The following is an 18,800-nucleotide window of genomic DNA, read 5'->3' on the forward strand; positions in this document are numbered from 1 at the left end:
GCCAGATTGTTTTGGGGTTCGATTTCATAATCAGAGCTCAACACTGTCAGTGGCCGCCAGTTTCCAAACATATGCCATGAAGGGCAACCTTTCCCTTTTTCTCTCTCCGTCTCACATGCTGCTGGAACAAGTGAGCAAACAGGAGGGACAGTGTTTGTGGAGGATGAAGAAGCCATGGTGAAGTGGAGTTGTTTAATGACAGGAACAGCTGACTCATTAGGCAAGTGCAGTGAAAGGTAATTAACCCTGGGAAAAGTACAGCTGCCATGCGAGCTGTTCATTTCAATCTTATTAGGAATCAGGAGTTTAAAGGGTCTTCTCCTTTCAAGCCCTGCCCATGATATCCCCCCCCCCCCCCCTTTTTCTCCTTTTCCATTTTTTTTAACCCAAGGGCTTCAGAGCCTGGAGACCTGCCTTTTGTGCTCCAGGATTTAGCTGGAATGGTAGCCACGGCTTCAACAAATTGCAGACCACCTGGTAGTACTCATGCGTCCTCTCTATTGAGATACCTTCCCGTCCTGAAACAATGGGCCGGATCAGTGCGTGCTGATAACGGAGAACAGGCGTGGAAGTTGTCCCTGCTAACACCTGGCCTCGATTGTGGCATCTCATTTTCGTTTCAGATGCCCTTTTATGCTTCCCCAAACCACATTAAGGGAAGCGATAGGTCAGCCTTTGAATTGAAGATGTAGAGACAATGTTGTTAGCATAAATAAATATGTTCGCATTGCTCAATAACCTTTCTGAAATATATTTGTGTCCCTAAACTAGGTCTTTTACTAGACTTCAATGAAGTATCTCTCTCTCTCTCTGTTCAAATGGGACTTTACTTTAAAGGAGCTTCAGTAAAGGGATAATTGGCAATCTGACTTGATCTTTAAGTTCCTGACAATATTTTTTAGCTCTTTTAGAGGGAGTTTTTTTATTGGGTATTAAAATTTATGTTTTTGTCTTCACACGATAATGAGCCAAATATTAAATATATTTGAAAGAAGCTTAAGCACCGAATTTTATATATGTGTTGTCAAATTGATTAATCACGATGAATCGCATCTAACTTAAAAGTTTGTTTACATAATATATGTGTGTGTGTGTATACATATACACAAACATATATTATCTAAGCACAAACTTTTATGTTAGATGCGATTCTTTGTGAGTAATCGATTAATCGATATGACAGCACTTTTATATATATATATATATATATATATATATATATAAATTATTATTATGTATTATAATGAATTCTTACTATTGCAAACAACATTTTTTTATCGTGTTTGCTGGCAAATGGCAAATTTCTCTTTGAAAAATAAATTTTACACACGCACACACACACATATATAAAATTTATCACGATTAATCGCTTCTAGCAAAAGTTTGTTTACATAATATGTGTGTATATTATTATATATATTGTGTGTGTATATACATATACACAAACATATATTATCTAAGCACAAACTTTTTTGTTAGATGCGATTAATCATGATTAATCGCTTTGACAGCACTTATATATATATATATATATATAAAATGTATCAATAATGAATTCTTACTATTGCAAACAACATTTTTTTCATCGTTATATATATATATATATATGTAATTATTATAATTATTTATTATAATATATTTATTATAATCATTTCTTACTATTGCAACCAAAAAAAAAAAAATTATTTATTTATAAAATTATATACATTTTAATTTATTTTTGTCACTTTTGCCAAATTGTTTGCACAAGCTTTAACTTGTTCTAAGTTTTGAGCTCTGCGAACGCCTGTTTCCATTGCAAACAACCTTTTTTTTAATCATCTGTGTTTGCTGGCAGATTTCTCATAGAATAATTTATCAGATGAGAAATGCTTTAAACAGTTGGAAACAAGTGTATCTTTGAAGTTACTCCCACATTAGACCTAGGGACAGATGATGCACTTTAAGGTAATTATACTGAAACTAATTATGCTTGCCCTAGAAAGAAAACATAGCCTCATATTCCAGGAGCTAACAGAAGTTAAAATAGCAGCTTTTGAGTTCTCAGATTTCACAGTTTAAAGTCTCTGGCATGAACTACATGGAGACTGATATCTCGCGTTTACACACACCCGCCCCTTCTAATCTCAAGCGTCCCTTTTCTTTCCATCTCTCTGCCTTTGTTTTTAGGCAGAAGGCCTATATAGTGAATGATCTGTGCTTTTTATCATGGCGAATATTTTTTTAGATTTGATCAATCTTGTTTTGACTGAATCTTTGATGTGCATGTAATTAATTTCCATTGAAGTAAACAGTGTAAAAAAGCATTATTGTGCTCAACTCCACCCAGTTCAGACACATGTCAATGTTTGCTTCACACCTCTGCATGCTTTTTTATTTCAAAAAAGCATGTAAACAAAACCCCCAACCGCCCTGCCAATGCGCATTCAATTGCAATTATTTTCTTCCTCTCTTCTTTTTTTCCCCCTTTTTTTCGGTTACAGTAAGACATTCAGCGCAGGGGGAAAATGAAAGTAAAACGCCGCTATCTCTCGTTTGCGCTTTATTACGCCGAAACAGAAAAACACTTAGCATGTAAAATGAATGTGGAAATTATTCCTGGGGTAAACTATAAACACACAAGTTACCCCTCCCGCCCCCCACCACCATCCTCCTAGATCAGAGTGTAATTGCCAGTAATCAGGTCTGTTTGCAGCTGATAAAACCTCTCTGAATGCGTGGAACCCTCTTTGTATGATGACTCAATTATGCCCGAAGTGGCTCATCAAACCTGGACCATCAGCAGCTTTAATAAATAAGGAGGCACAAACTTGCTGCAGGCGCATTGTGATTCCATTCATTCCATAATTAAATCCATTCCTGGCTTAACCCTTTTCCAGCCACATGCTACAGACGAACAAAAAGGGGAAGAGAGAGAGATAGAAAGAGAGCGGGTGACCTTGCCATGAGATCCTGTGTCTTCATAACTCTCTATGTGCGATACTAGCGAGACAGGTGATATGGAGAGAGAGAGAGAGAGAGAGAGAGAGAGAGGAGAAGAAAACGGGGAAAGGTGATTGGAAGGAGAGAGAAGAAGGGAGGGAGGGAGGTATCTGGGTGGAGATAGAGCTGGAGGTCTTTATTTATTCATTGTTTAGTGCCACATAGTGCTTATTCCGTAATTACACTGAAAGTACAATCTAATCATAACAGTCATTCAGGAAGGACAAGGGCACTGAGTGTGCTTCGAATGTTTTTTACGCTTGTTTCGTTCTGCTTTTTTACCCTCTATCATTTTACAAAGTCGAGATACAAAGACAAATCTTAATGCAAGCGAGAGAGTACTTGTAGGCGTGCACGTTTAATGCAAAAATGACGTTGTTTTTCTTATAGAAATCCACTTCTGAAAAGTCTAAAGGCGTTACATGCAAGTTATTTCCATGTTAAATTCAAATGAAATGCGTGTTAAATAATTTAGACTCCTAATTTAGAAAACTTGTGTGTGCAAAAATGCACTTGGGACATGCTGTATACACCTTTTTTAAATTTGTTATTAATTTATTTTTTTAACCATCAGTTTAACCACAAAATTAATTACTCTGTAAAAATTATTTTCATGATTTATCACATTTTTTCTTTTGTCAAATCAACTTCAGTAATTAATGTGGATCAGATAACATAATATTTTGAGTTTCTGTTGATTAAATCATTGTATTAACTCTTTTTTTTTTTTTTTTTTTCATTTTTATCTCATTTTTAAATTTTAAGGCAACCAGGTAACTTGCTTTTTTAGGTTAAACCAAAAAGTCTTTGTTTTTTGCTGCTAATATATTATTTACAATATTTTTATCTATTTATCCATTTTTCATAATTCTGAAATCTAATATCCAAAATAATAGTTTGGTATATCAAAATTTATTTTAGTATCATTAATATGCTTTATTAATATTTTGAATTAGTTTTTAATTTTAAAATTTCCTTTCATTTTAAAGATTTATTAATTTTGTTGGGGTTTTAATTTTTTTTTTTAAAAAAAGGTCTAAATAATTTTTATTAATTTTTTTTAGTTTATTTTAGTTCTTCAAGTTAGAACAAGTTTATTTTTTTATTTTATTTCAGTTACTGTTTATTTTATTTCTAGTCATGTTTTTTTGTTAACACTTTATTTCACAGTGTCCGTTACACATGTTACATGTAATTACTATAGTAATAGCTATAATTAACCCTCATTTAACCTAACTCTAACCCTATAGTAAGTACATGTAGTTAATTATTATTACTCAGTCCTTAAATGTATAATTACACTGTAACACAGACACCTTAAAATTGTTTTTATTGTTTTAGTTTTAGTTAACGATAATCACCCTGCTTCCATGACACTAACCTGGTTCACTAATTTGTTACTAATAACCTACAATGGTTTGAAATCATTAAATAGAAGTTAATTCTTTGTAAAATTTAAGTTAAAACACACCTTGTATTTGAGTTTGTACTAGCACTGTCAAACGATTAATCGCGATTAATCGCATCCGAAATAAAAGTTTGTTTACATAATATATGTGTGTGTACTGTGTACATTTATTTTGTATATATAAATACACACATGTATATATTTGTATTGTGTAATCATGCACTTACAATGGAAGTCTATGGGGCAAGCGTACAAACTAGTGCTGTCAAACGATTAATCGCGATTAATCGCATCCAGAATAAAAGTTTCTGTTTACATAATACAAATATATACATGCATGTGTGTGTATTTATATATACATAATAAATATACACAGTACACACACACATATTATGTAAACAAACTTTTATTTGCGATGCGATTAATCGTGATTAATCGTTTGACAGCACTAATTTGTACGCTTGCCCCATAGACTTCCGTTGTAAATGGATACAGTAATTCTCAAGGCATGTTTGTTTTTCCTAAATATATTTTCTGTGGTACTCAACAGGATACCACAAACATTGTCGTTTAACTTGCAATTTATCCTGAAATACAATTTCTGTGCATGTGGTTATAAAGATAAAGATGATTTGAGGTTTGATTACCAGCAGTCGTCCCTTGAGCGGTTAAATCCGATGAGTGATTGTGATGCTGATAACAAACGTAATTACCATATGCATTGTGTTGTTGTCTGTTTGTTTGTCTTATTTTTGGTGATGTTAGCATTCATGTGTTAAAGACTAGAAATGCACTAACATTGTGCTCGGCCTTAATGATAGCGTGTGCGTTTCTGTTTTGACCAGAAAATGTCATTCATTTTTTTTCTCATTTGTGCATGTTAACACTAATCTTCTTTGTATGTATTTTTTTAAGGGTCGCCGTGTCGTTTATTTAAAACAAATCACGCCCATTGATGTTTAGAGGCTTTAAAGTGCAACTCTCTCGTTCCGCTCACACGGGGCTTTGAGAAAAAGAGCAGATGGGTTAGGGCAAAGTGCAGCGGCCGCATACACACGCGCAGACGTACGCCGCATCAGGAAGCACTATCTCCTTGGAGACCGCGAGGCCATGCACATTAGTGGCCCGGCCCTCAGAGGGACGCGCAGAAGGGGCAGAGAGAAACCCCCTTATAATGATTCAGCAGATGACGGGCCGCTCAAGGAGTGGGCCGTCTTTCTTCTTATGCTAATGAGGGGGGGGCCCCTCCTCGTCCCCGGGCCCCTGTTCTCGTGCGGCGGTGGGGGCCGCCGGGCAAAAGATGCTGGGAGTTTTTAGCCATAATTAACACAAAGCTCTCTCTTTCTCTCTCTCTCAAAGCCAACAGGCATGAATGGCTCACCAATAGCGGAGCTCAGGCGTTGTGTAGCGCAGCGTTTAAATTGTCCCGATGCGCGCAATCACACAAAACTCTTCCCGGATTAACCATATTAATTACACACAAGCTATTTGATTTCTGTCAAGCAATCAATTTGCATCTTGTTAAGAAAGCCACATGAGGTCTTGTCAGTTAATTCGCTCCCAGGTTTCTCAACGGCACTGTTTGAAACGTTCACAGTTAGCGTTTCAGTTCGAACAACTCCTAAATGTAGTCACCCTAGTGGAAGTGAATTAAAAATGAACTGTCTTTTTAAACAGTGTGCACTGATAGCTAAAAATGTCAAAAAAGTCATTATTATTTAATATGACTAAAGCAACCTGACTGCATTGAGTTATAGTGATTTTTAACAGATATAGAAAGCTTTTTAGAGTAAAAACTCATGTTTTACATGAGTCAGAAATGTCCTTATGATAGTGTTTCTATTCGAACAGCTCCTAAATGTAGTCGTCCAAGTGGAAATGAATTAAAAATGTCAAAAAAGTCATTATTTAAGAGTCTTTCCCCTGGTTTCACAGACAAGGCTTAAGCTAGTCCCAGACTAAAATGCATGTTTGAGCTGTTTTAACTGAAAGCAACTTATACTGACATATCTTAAAAATATGTTAGTGCCATTGTTTTGTCTCAAGATGTACACCAGTAATGTTTTTTTTTCTAGTGTACGTTTATAAAAGATACTTAAATATCCTAATCGAACTAAGGCCTAATCCTGGCTTAGGCTAAGCCCTGTCTGTGAAACCGGGCCATTATTATTTAATATGACTAAAGCAACCTGACTGCATTGAGTTATAGTGATTTTTATCAGATATAGACAACTTTTTAGAGTAAAAACTGCACATTTTAATGTTGTACATGAGTCAGAAATGTCCTTATATTAGCGTTTCTATTCGATCAACTCCTAAATGTAGTCGTCCAAGTGAAAGTGAATTAAAAATGAACTGTCTTTTTAAACAGTGTGCACTGATAGCTAAAAAAAGTCATTATTTAAGAGTCATTATTATTTAATATGACTAAAGCAACCTGACTGCATTGAGTTATAGTGATTTTTATCAGATATAGACAACTTTTTAGAGTAAAAACTGCACATTTTAATGTTTACATGAGTCAGAAATGTCCTTATAAAAGCATTTCTATTTGAACAACTCCTAAATGTAGTCGTCCAACACTGCAAAAAAGAATTGTTGGTTTAACTTAAAAAAGTAAGAGTTCATTAAAACTAAAAATTTGAGTTAATACAATGAAGGACAATTGGTTTAATCAAAAGATACTCAAAATATTAACCACATCTGAACCACATTAATTATTTAAGTTGATTTGACAAAAGAAAAACTGCACATTTTAATATTTTACAGCATGAATCAGAAATGTCATTATAACTGCAGTTTTTTGTGGTCATGTTTTCACTTAGAGACGTGTTTGTGACTTAAAACTTTATTTCATTCAAAAATACATTGTAAACACTTCAAGTGCAATTCAAGTTGCCCCTGACATCCTTTGTTGTTGTTTTTTTCACTCAGAGCATGAATAGCGTTTCTATTCGAACAACTCCTAAATGTAGTCGTCCAAGTGGAAGCGAGTTAAAAATGAACTGTCTCTTTAAACAGTGTGCACAACCTAAAAATGTCAAAAAAGACTGATTTAATATGACTAAAGCAACCTAACTGCATTGAGTTATAGTGATTTTCAACAGGCAGAAATAGCTTTTTAGAGTAAAAATTGTGCATTTTAATGTTTTACAATAGAAATGTCCTTGTAACTGCAGTTTTTTTGTGTCATGTTTTCACTTGAGGACATATTTGTGATTTAAAATTTGATTTCACACTAGCCATTCAAAAATACACTGTAAACACTTCAAGTGTAATTCAAGTTGTCACTGACATCTTCTGTCGTTTTTTGCCCTCAGAGCATGAATGTCACACTCACATCTTAGAACAACTGAAGAAACGTGTGTGCAGTAACCGGAGCGGCCCGTGGGGACCTCGCAGAATATCTTATTCATTACAGGCCAAACAAACAAAGGTAAAATTAGTCATTGTTTCTGCAGAGGATATATATATATATATATATATATATATATATATATGGCCATTGATTCAGTCAGAGTGTCTTGCAAGTGCACTTCCAGTAGTTTATACACTCTTGTTCATATGCATCATATGTGGACTAACAAATTAACTCACCTCTATTTTTCATGTGTTTTCATTTACATGCTACATAATCATTTAGTCCTATGAAAGTAGAAAAGTATTGCACCACACTGTTAAAAATGTTTTCAACATCTTGGCTGCAACATCTGTTGTTTTAAACTCTGAGTATCTTTATATATTTTTTATTTTATTTTATTTTATTTTATTTTATTTTATTTTATTTTATTTTTATTTTATTTTGTGCTCCCTTCATTTTTATTTATTTTATTTTATTTTATTTTATTGAATTGCACTCCCTTCAATTTTATTTTATTTATTTTATTTTATACATTTTGTTTTGGTCAAAATTTTCTATGTGAGCTTTAGACGCAATGGAAATACACTTAAAATGAAAGTCTGTGTGGTTTCTACCATTTTAGTATAAACCGTTTTAGTATATATAATTTTTGAATGTGTGTGTGAATTTTTTGCATTTATATGATGCACGATCATTTTAAAAGTATTGTACCAAAAAAATGTAAGAAATAAAAATAATTCAAATATATTCAATCATAATATATTATTTAATATGAATAAACTTGATTATTTTAGTTTGCAGACAATGTTAGGTAGCTTGTGACAGTTGCACAGTATATTAAAAAAAAAAAAAGTATATTATAGTAAAGCATGTGAAGTTTGTTTGTATTTTGGCTGTAGAATCACTTGTTTTTGACAGATTCTGACTGGATACCTGAGGTTGACGGTTCTTGTTGACATATGGTTTGGTTTTGTAAGGTGGTGACGTATAATTTAAGGGATTGTTAGTGACCAGCTGTCGCCCGATCGCCCTCCCCTCCTCATGTCAAAGTTTCCGCTCTGAACATACGAAATATCAAATTACGTAACCCTCGAAATCTGCGTACCCTTTGTCGAAATAAACCCCTGTGCTCGCCGGGCGTTCTTTTCACTCTCGCAGCGAAACAATACAGAAATCACGAAACAAAACCTGGCTCTTGCAGTTTTTAATAGTTTCAGCTTTCAAGAGGTGTTCAGAAAAGCCCGTCCGGAAGCGTCGGGGCCACTTCTGGCGCTGCGTGCGTTAGCGTGCATCTATGTGTACACGAGCGAGCGAGTGTAATGAACTAATCAGGTACATTAGTTTTTACAGAATGTAATCTATAGTGTTTGGGAGTTGTTTGTCTCAATAGGGGCCCCCAGTAATCAAAAGTAATGAAGCTATTACGCGTCGGGAGCCGGGAGAGGGCCGGCGTGGCATTAAGAGTGGGCCACATAAAAGGTTTATTAAAGGAAATTAAGGTCCATCAATGCCACACCTGCTCCCCCTATTATAAATGTATGACAGGTCAGTGGCTTCAATCACAACAGCCAAGCCGAGAGAAGGGGAGATAGGAGTCATGTTTCCCATTATAAGCGAAGTAACAGCCCAGCCAGTGACTCACCGAGCTCACCAGACCCTCCGACCGCTATAGAGCGCCATCAGCCCAGAATAATTACATTTAATAGGTTTTATTTGGGATCAGCAAGGCACTGCTGGCAGAGAGAAACCGAGAGAGAGAGGGAGAGTGAGTAGGTGCAGCGGTATTAACAACTCTTTTTGTCTAAACACACACACACACACACACACACACACTACTACTTTTGTTTGTCACTGGTTTTTGCATTATTATATTTTCGCTCGCCCCTGTCTCACCCTCTTAAAAGTGAAGGCCTGTCTGGCTGTTCTCTGCGCTGGGAGTTTGCTGCTCTAGTTTTGAGCCGATGCTAAGTCAATTAAATCAAGCCAAAATACGAAGCACGTAATGGACCTGATCTACTGCGTGAAATTCCCCTCTTTTATTTGTCATAAAGTTCATTGACCTTTCATTTCTTGTGCTGACGCCTCATTGCACGCTCCAGGAATCACAGAACTGATTGGATTAGGTTTTTTACTACTATTATTTACTGTAATCCTATAATTTAAATGTATTCATTCTTTTTTTTAAGATCTAAACTTGTGATGTTTCTGAAATTGCAAATGAAGTGCTTGCGATGTGATAAACTCTTTGCATGACGCTAATCTGGCTTACTTATTAATAACCTAAACTGACAGGAACTTAGCTGTCACTCTGATGATGAGATCCTGTTGAGATGAGTTATTAAACAGGATTATAAATCTCTGGAATTGAAAATTGCTATTTGTTATTAACTTTTTTCTGTTTTTTTATTTCCAGATGGAGTCTGACAGTGAAGAGAATCGCAGCGAAACATGTGATGGTACGAGCTTCACAACTTTAATAAATATACAAAATCTAGTTTTCATGATATAATATCATATAATATCATATAACACTTTATTTTAAGGTGACGTAGTTACACATTACTATATGTACTTACTATAGTAATAACAGTAAATTATGCATAATTACAAATAACTAACCATAAACCTAACCCTAAGTCTATAGTAAGTAGACTTAAGGTAACTATGTCACCTTAAAATAGAGTGTAACCTAATATATAATATAATATAATATAATATAATATAATATAATATAATATAATATAATATAATATAATATAATATAATATAATGTTTTATATGATTTAGTTTTATATCAAAAATGTAGTTATATGTAATTTTATATATAAAAACTAGTGAAGTAAAAAATATTATTTATTATGACTTAATTAATCTGTCTTTATTAGGTAAATAAATATTTTTTTATGAATGTTTTAAGGTTCAGATCAAGTAGATATTACTTGACTTTTTATATTTTACTTCATATAATTATAAACAGCATTATCAGCAATTTATATTTAAATAGTCCGAAATGTCAACTTTTATTTGCATATTTTAATTAACATCTGTTTAGCATTTTATAAAGTTCAATAACACTAAATTGTAGCTTAAAATTTAACTTTTTTTATTTACATACTTTAACATCTGTTTAGCATTTTATAAAGTTTTTTAACATACTAAATTTTAGCTTAAAATTTAAATTAACATCTGTTTAGCATTTTATAAAGTTTAATAACACTAAATTTTAGCTTAAGACATTATTTTTTTATTTACATATTTTAATTAACATCTGTTTAGCATTTTATAAAGTTTAATAACATACTAAATTTTAGCTTAAAATTTAACTTCACATTAATTTTTTTTATTTTATTTTAAGTGTTAAAGTGCTTCATATCATTGTAAAGATGTATAAACCATTACCTCTGCAACAAAATATTTATTTTATGCACTTGTTATGAAACATGATCTCATAACACTTTTTAGAATGCATTATTGCTTTGTATAAACATGTAGGGATGCATTATATTTGCCCTGTTCAAAGTTCACATAAACAAGGTGAAAACATTTCCCATAATGCCTCAGAGACGGGCTCCTGACAGGCTCGCGTGCGCACGCCCCCTTTTCCTACGCACATTTGATCTGAAGTGTTGGTTTAACGGTCTCACATCAGATCTGTCAATTTTAATATTAATCCTCTTTAGCTGGAGAGAGGTGCGGTTGCCGCGGCGATGCATTATGCAGAGACAGTGACTTCATTATGTGGCAATATTCTTTCAAACGAGTTAAGGAGGGCGCCGTGAATGGAAAGAGCGACTAAAGCATGACAGGGGACATCATTATTCAAGTGTTTAGAGCCACGTACTGTACCGCTCATGTGCGCCTGGCCCTTTAATGTGCCGGTAAAAATTCATGATGGTGTTTTATTGAGTCTTCACCATGGGATTGAGGTGAAGCTGTGAATGAGATATTCTCTCCTACTGACACACATTCCTTCTCTCTCTCTCTCTCTCTCTCTCTGTGTCTGTACATCTCGTGAGACTAAGTTCACAGTGAGGCTTTGAATATATCATGTTGTCAGAGCTGTGATTGTTAAACACTGTTTAGTAAAGTGATCCAGCTTTTTTCCCCCCATGCAAATCCACATGTGTATTGTCTTACACTGTGTAATCAGTTTCTAATTTTGCCTCAAGAGAAAATATTATGCATCCTAAACATGCTTTATGAAATATAAAACAATTCATTCCTGTCAGAGAGTTTTCATTTTACCATTTTACTATGAAAATGTTTGTCTGGTAACATGTAGGAACATAAATTAACTAGTTTTATCCAAGTCAAACATATAATTAGTGCTGTCAAACGATTAATCACATCCAAAATAAAAGTTTTAAGAAATATTTACGTATATATATATATATATATATATATATATATATATATATATATATATATATATGCATGTGTGTTTATTTAAATATAAGTACACACAGTACACACACTATACTGTATATCATCAAAACACAAACTTTTATTTTGGATGTGATTAATCGCGATTAATCATTTGTCAGCACTAATAATAATTTAATAAAAATATAATATATATGTAATTAAAAAAAATATATATATAAAAATTTATAAATAAATATTTAAATATAAAAATGTATTTTAATGGCATTTTATTTAATAGCATTTTTATTTATTTTAATGTATTTTGTAGTTATAATGTTATAAATATTATTTTATTATTAATATTATGCAAAATATTTAATAAGACTGAATCTGGTGACTTTGTGTTGCATCAAGTTAAAAAAAAAATCTCTTTTAGGTAATGCCTGCATTTTTACTTCTTATAATGAAGAGTAAAGTAACTAGTTGCAATAGACATAAAGACATGATAAACTCTTCGTAAGAAAGACATTACCCAGAATGCCTGAGCTTAAAGGGCCGGGTCACTCAAAAATGACAATTTTGTCTCTCTTTCATGTGATGTATTGAGTTTAGTGCATTCTTAGAAATAAAGGTTTAATAAGGTTCTACATAGAACTCTTGAGTTCCTGCCTTAATTTTAAAGAATTCTTTATGCCAAAAAAGGTTCTATATAAGGTTCTAGGTTCTATATAAGGAGAAATGTCTTAAGTAATCGCATAATACTTTGATGTTTATTGGGTTATTTTAATGTATGTTTATGAGCTGTTCAACTCAAAAAAAAAAAAGAAAACTAAATCCATAAACCCCTAAAAGTTTCTATATATGACGTGCCTGAAAGAACCCTTTAAGGTTCTACATTAGGACCTTTTTTCTTCTAAGAGCATGTGCTGTTAAGCCACTAGCAAAAATAGGGTCAACTGATACCAGATCCTCTGTAATGTGGTTTTAAAAAAAAATACCTGAAGCCTTATTTGCATCTCTTTGTTTTGTATGGATTTGCATCCTTTTTGCTGCTATCCATAGCCATATTTTCAGAGCCCTAAAAAAAGAGGTAGAGGAGGTTTCTGATTTTTGCTTAAGATGTTGTGTATGCCAGAAGAGTTGTATCCTCAACATAAGCGTCTCTCACCGAGTCAGCAGGAGCCTTCATCATTGTGTCCGTCTGAGTGTGACATTAAAGCGAGAGGTGTGTGAAGGATCACAGGCAGGTGCTGGAGGGGCCGGTCTCGCTGGTGGAAATGTAAACATGTGTGTTTACTCTTTCTCTCTCTTTTTCTGTTTGCAGTTCTGCCTGACTGCATCGCTGAGGCGCCCAGGTAAGCCAGAGTTCACTACCAGCTTCCGAGTGTCAGTTTATGGCTTTTCTGACGCCCCTACAGCATACGTGCAGTTGTCAAAAGTTGCATTTAAGATTTCAGATTTTGGACACTTAAGTCACACTTAAGAATAACATAGTGTTTTGGTGATTTTCAGTTGATGTATGTCAAGTCAATTAGTTTATCACAACTACTGTATGAACATGATCCACTTGAAGAACTTTTGCTTGAAAAGTGTACTTATACATCTTTCTTTGAAATAAATGTTGCTTGTTTTGATGTTTTACATCTAATGCAAGTGTGACTTATGTAACTTTTTTTTCAAAATTAACAACATTTAAGTAATGAGTCAATACATCATCAATCCTTCTTCCAAAACGTGTTTTTGTCTCACCCTGATTTACTATGGTAAGCCTATTATAAGTGTTAATAATTTAGACCTAGATGGATGGTTTTCGTGGGAAATTGCGAACATACGTCACTCGTCGTGTCTCGTCATATCCGTAAATAGGGAAAAGTTGCTCTGGCTACTTTGACGCATATATTGTGGTTAGTTGTCAAAACGAGGGAGAAAGGTTGACATGGAGCCGATAAATCTCAAACCTCTGCTGAATCACTCGTTTTAAACAAACGGCAAACAGAGGAGAGTCTTCTGGCAAAAAGAGCTTGTCACTCTAAAACATAATTTGTTGGCTCAACAAAACAAATTAACGCAACAGTTTGCATCAATTTTTTTGCGTTATGACAACTTTGAGTGAATTTACATTCAACCAACAAGCTACATCAAGTTAGAGGAACTTAATTTGTAGCATAAACACAAATTTTTAAGTTGATTATTCAAAAAGTTTAGTCGCGCCAACTACCAGAGTTGTAGCCTTGGAACCAATTAATCTGATCTATTTCAGTTCAAATCAACAGCTATCATAACACATGCTAACATAACTTATTTAACATATATTTAATGAAAAAGTAAGATATTACTTTGTAATTGCATTAGCAGAGTCAATGTAGTGTTTACCTTCATGTATCTACTCTTCAGCACAATGGTAACCAAAAAACTTCAACATTACAGAAACTCTTTTAAATGTCAAGCATAACAGCATTAAACACTGTAACAGGTCTTTCCCTTCACTATAAACTAATAAATTAACACTTAATTTCAACATTTATTCTCCTTATCCTATGCAAAGCATGCTGGGAACTAGAAACCCACTGCCTGATTTCCGAAGTTACTAACTTAATTCTTTAAAAAAGCCAATTAACGCAGAAATTTGAGTTTCCACTTGAGTTTAAATGACATATTAAGTTATGAAATTATATTAAGTGATGAAATGATCAACATTATTATGTCAACAGAACTCTACAAAATAATGTGAACTCTACAACATAATTTTTGCAACTTAAAAGGTTTAATTAAAACAATAAATTAGAATTTTGCATTTATATAAGTTGTGGTAACAGGTCCCCTGAATTACTTTTTAGAGTGATAAAACAAGAATCAACATTAGTGCCGAAGCACAACCAAAACAATGTTCTTCCGCAAACTGCATGCAGTTTTGTTTTTAAACCGCTAGAGGGCCAAAAGTTACATAGTGTCCAAATACTTTTTGGAGCTGAAGTAGTTTTGTTAATGGCTTGTTGTATGCGTCCTTTTATTAAGCAGCATGAATTGTCTTTATATTAATGTTATACAAGTTGTTTTGTGCATTTCTTTGTTTCAAAGTCTACACTTACTTTTTTATGATATCAGCCTACAGCAAACATTTTATTCTCTGTATCATTCCTTATTATGCAGCGTGATAGCTGATAATAGCAACAGATTTCTCATTGAAAATAATGAGCCAGTTCATGCTTGAGTGTTTTGGACTCTGTGTTCACACATAAGTTCACACATGAGGATCTGCGATGCTGAATTTCTTAGTCACATCTTGCAGGGAATTTCAGATGCTGCCGTGTTGAGTTTTGTAACAAACTCAATGCCTCATTTGCCACCCATTTTACTTTGGTGACTTTTTTTTTGTGTGTGTGTGTGTGTCAAACTGAATGTTCAGTGAGACATAATGTAGGGCGAGGCTCGATCCATCGGGAATTGATTGGATGGTGAAAAGTGGCCTCTTATAAGTGGTTGGAGGGGAGGGGTTGAAAAATAAGAAGGCTAAAATGGAAAGTCAGTTCAGAGGTGGAATTATATTTTTGTCTTTGGAATAATGTGTGCCAACACATCATTTACTGTAAGAGCAATAATGTGGATTGAGAAAGATGTTTTTGATTTAATGTTAACTTGAAACCATTTTTATCTGCTATCTGTCTTATCAGAGAGCATTAGGGGTAAATTATAAAAAAAAGTAATAATATAAAAATAATGTGTTGGCTCAACAAAAAAATTAACGCAACAGTTTGCATCAATTTTTTTGAGTTATGACAACTTTGAGTGAATTTACGAGTGAATCAACTAACAAGCTACATTGAGTTAGGGGAACTTAATAATTTGTAGCATAAACACAATTTTTTAAGTTGATTACTCAAAAAAAAAAATCACTACCAGAGTTGTAGCCCTTGAACCAATTAATCTGATCTATGTAGCGCAGTCATTGCTAGAGGCAATGTAGTGTTTACCTTCATGGTAAATATGTGAGAAAAAGAGAATCTAGTCATGTTAATTCATTATTTAATTAAAATTACAGTAAAAACGGTAAAATTGTGAAATATTATAACCATTTAAAATAACAGATTTTTATTTTAATATCTTTTTAAAATGTATTTCATTCCTGTGATTCAAAGCTGAATTTTCAGCATCTTTACTCTAGTCTTCAGGATCACATGATCCTTCAGAAATCATTCTAATATTTTTATTACTATTTATGTTGAAAACAGTTGTGCTGCTTTATATTTTTTGTGGAAACCGTGCTGTTTTTTCCTGATTCTTTGATAAAAAGACATTTTTTGAACAATATTGTAAGTCATTTTTTTAATGAGCTGCATTTGTAAGGCTTAAAAGGTTCCACAAAGAACCAAAACACTGATCTGAAGAGCCTATAAACAATTATTGGACATTGTTTACTCTGTGAAGAATCATATAGCAGCTCAAGAACCAAGAAAAAGAGTTTTTTTTTTTTTAGGAGTCAATATTGGCACAACTTATTTCAAGACTTCTACGTGTCTACGCAACACACCTCACGGGTTCATCGGATCTTTGTACCTCAACCAATCATACTCAGTTCAACACGTTGATTTGTGACACGATGACGCATCCATTAAATGACCCCTGTATTCTCCTTTCAGCTTGCATCTCGGCGCGGGTAAAAAGCGGTCGGCCGCAGAAGGGGCCCGCGGGGCGCCAGTCAACAAGAGGAAATCGCTCCTGATGAAGCCCCGCCACTACAGTCCCAGCCCCTGCCCCAGCGAGGGGGACGGCGAGGAAGACCTGGCAAGCGCTCAGGACAAAGACGCGCCCAGGAACACTGACACTCCAGCAGGTAGACAGATGTCCTGTTGTTTTGTCTGTTTTGATGAACAATTGACGCTGAATTTTAAACTACCATCTGTTGCATTCATATATTTGTTTCCCTCCTCCTCCTCCTCCTTCGCCTCCTCTCCCTCCTCCCTCACCGCATCCATCTATTCGCCCATCACGTTCGTCTATCACGGCGTCCCGTGGAAGTTGATCCTAGCCTCTCTTTCCCGCATCCGGCGTCCAGATTAAGGCGATTTCCTACTTTGAAACCCGGATTAAAAAGTCGGTGGCGTTAAAGTAGCTGCCGCCGGGTTGATTATGCAGCCTGGAAAAGTGCTTTTTTATAAGCAAGTGTGGTTGCTTGCATAATTATGCAAATAGGGTAACTGAGAATAGAATGCACCAAATTATATTGTGCCTCGTTGACAAAAGAGAGTGATCATACACTCCAACAACAAAACATTTTTGGCAACGGAGGCACGGAAACGTTAAAGTCGATATTACGTTTTAAAGCAGTCTCCTTTCTAGAAACAAAATGCTGCCATTTCCTAATGAATCAAATTATGAGCATGTTGGCAACAATACCCATGCTTTACATGTGTACCTCCACACCCCTATAATCTGCACTTATTTGGTATATTTTTAACGATGTAACCAAGCAACAAACGTAATTGTCCCTTTCGAAAGCTTTTGTTAGACCATCGAACGCAGCCCAAATATACATAATTAGGCATAATGTGTGCGGCTCATTATTGGACACATGTGGGTTGTTAAATGGACAACAAAATAGCTCAATAAATTGAACAGCATCATTGGAAATGGAATTTATTTGTTTCTCTGATTTCATATTACCCATAATAATCATAACCTTTTTCTTTTCCCTCCTCCTCCTTCGAGTTTTTAGTATTATGTTCTGAAGTTGCGGAATGATTAGGAAAATCTCGTTTGTCATATTTCCCTGCTGTCTCGCAACATGTTTGCTTTGCGTTTTGCCAAAGTGCACTACTGAAGAAGTGCTACTGAAAGAAAAAAAAAATTTAAAAACATAATGTGCGGGGTGTGACTGGGAGCGAATGACGACTGGGACCGGAGCGAAATTAATGGATCTGTAGGGGGACGAGAGGGGTATGTGAATTTCATGAGAAAGGAAAGGCAGGGGAGGAATTAAAGGGGTGTAAGGCTTTCATTGGTACTGTTGTGTGTGTGTGTGTGTGTGTGTGTGTGTGTGTGTGTGTGTGTGTGTGTGTGTGTGTGTGTGTGTGTGTGTGTGTGTGTGACTCCAGCCAAGCTTCTGGTCTCCATACACACAATGGTAATGGTTATTCTGGAGTATAAACCATTCACCTGTTCCAAAACACAAACCACTCTCTGCATCCAAGCATTTTTCGCCCTTGTTCGCTCCAGTCTTTTTTTTTCCCCCCACTGTTCTGTTTTTTTTTTTTTTTTTTTTTTTTTTTTGGTCAGGGCTGTATCTCCATCTGGATGGCAGAGAACTCCTAATCATCTGCTCTGTTAATTGTGTCTTAGCATAACTGGCGAACTTTTCATCTGCGCTGGACCGCTTTGGGTTTTCACACCTCAAACTGCTGACAAAAGCGACAAAATCAGGAAAATCAGCCGCTTTTAAGTGTGTTTGCGGTGGAATCCATGCTCCGTTTTGGTTTCGGCATCCAGATGCTTCATGTTTTTGTGTGACGGGCATTGATTCTTGAGATATGGGACAAAAAATGAGTGACAGAAATTAAAAATGTTGAAGTTTAATGTTTATGGACTAATCTTGCTTCTAATGCAACTTCCTGCTTCTTCCATTTTCTCACAAAAAAAAATAATGTTTTTCCTTCTATATTATACAGGTAAACACCGTCAGATACAAAC

General features: G+C 34.6%; 1 protein-coding gene across 1 annotated transcript in view; it reads left to right on the forward strand.

The window, feature by feature from the left end:
- The window catches only part of st18 (ST18 C2H2C-type zinc finger transcription factor), an 82,824-nt gene that overhangs the window by 35,962 nt on the left and 28,062 nt on the right, over positions 1-18,800 (forward strand). The window contains exons 4-7 of the mRNA XM_048175099.1: positions 7,711-7,826; positions 10,165-10,207; positions 13,441-13,471; positions 16,754-16,947. Of these exons, the coding sequence (XP_048031056.1) occupies positions 7,711-7,826; positions 10,165-10,207; positions 13,441-13,471; positions 16,754-16,947 (384 nt within the window). The remainder of the gene's footprint in view (positions 1-7,710; positions 7,827-10,164; positions 10,208-13,440; positions 13,472-16,753; positions 16,948-18,800) is intronic.

Source organism: Megalobrama amblycephala, linkage group LG22 (assembly GCF_018812025.1).
Source record: "Megalobrama amblycephala isolate DHTTF-2021 linkage group LG22, ASM1881202v1, whole genome shotgun sequence".
Classification (NCBI taxonomy): domain Eukaryota; kingdom Metazoa; phylum Chordata; class Actinopteri; order Cypriniformes; family Xenocyprididae; genus Megalobrama; species Megalobrama amblycephala.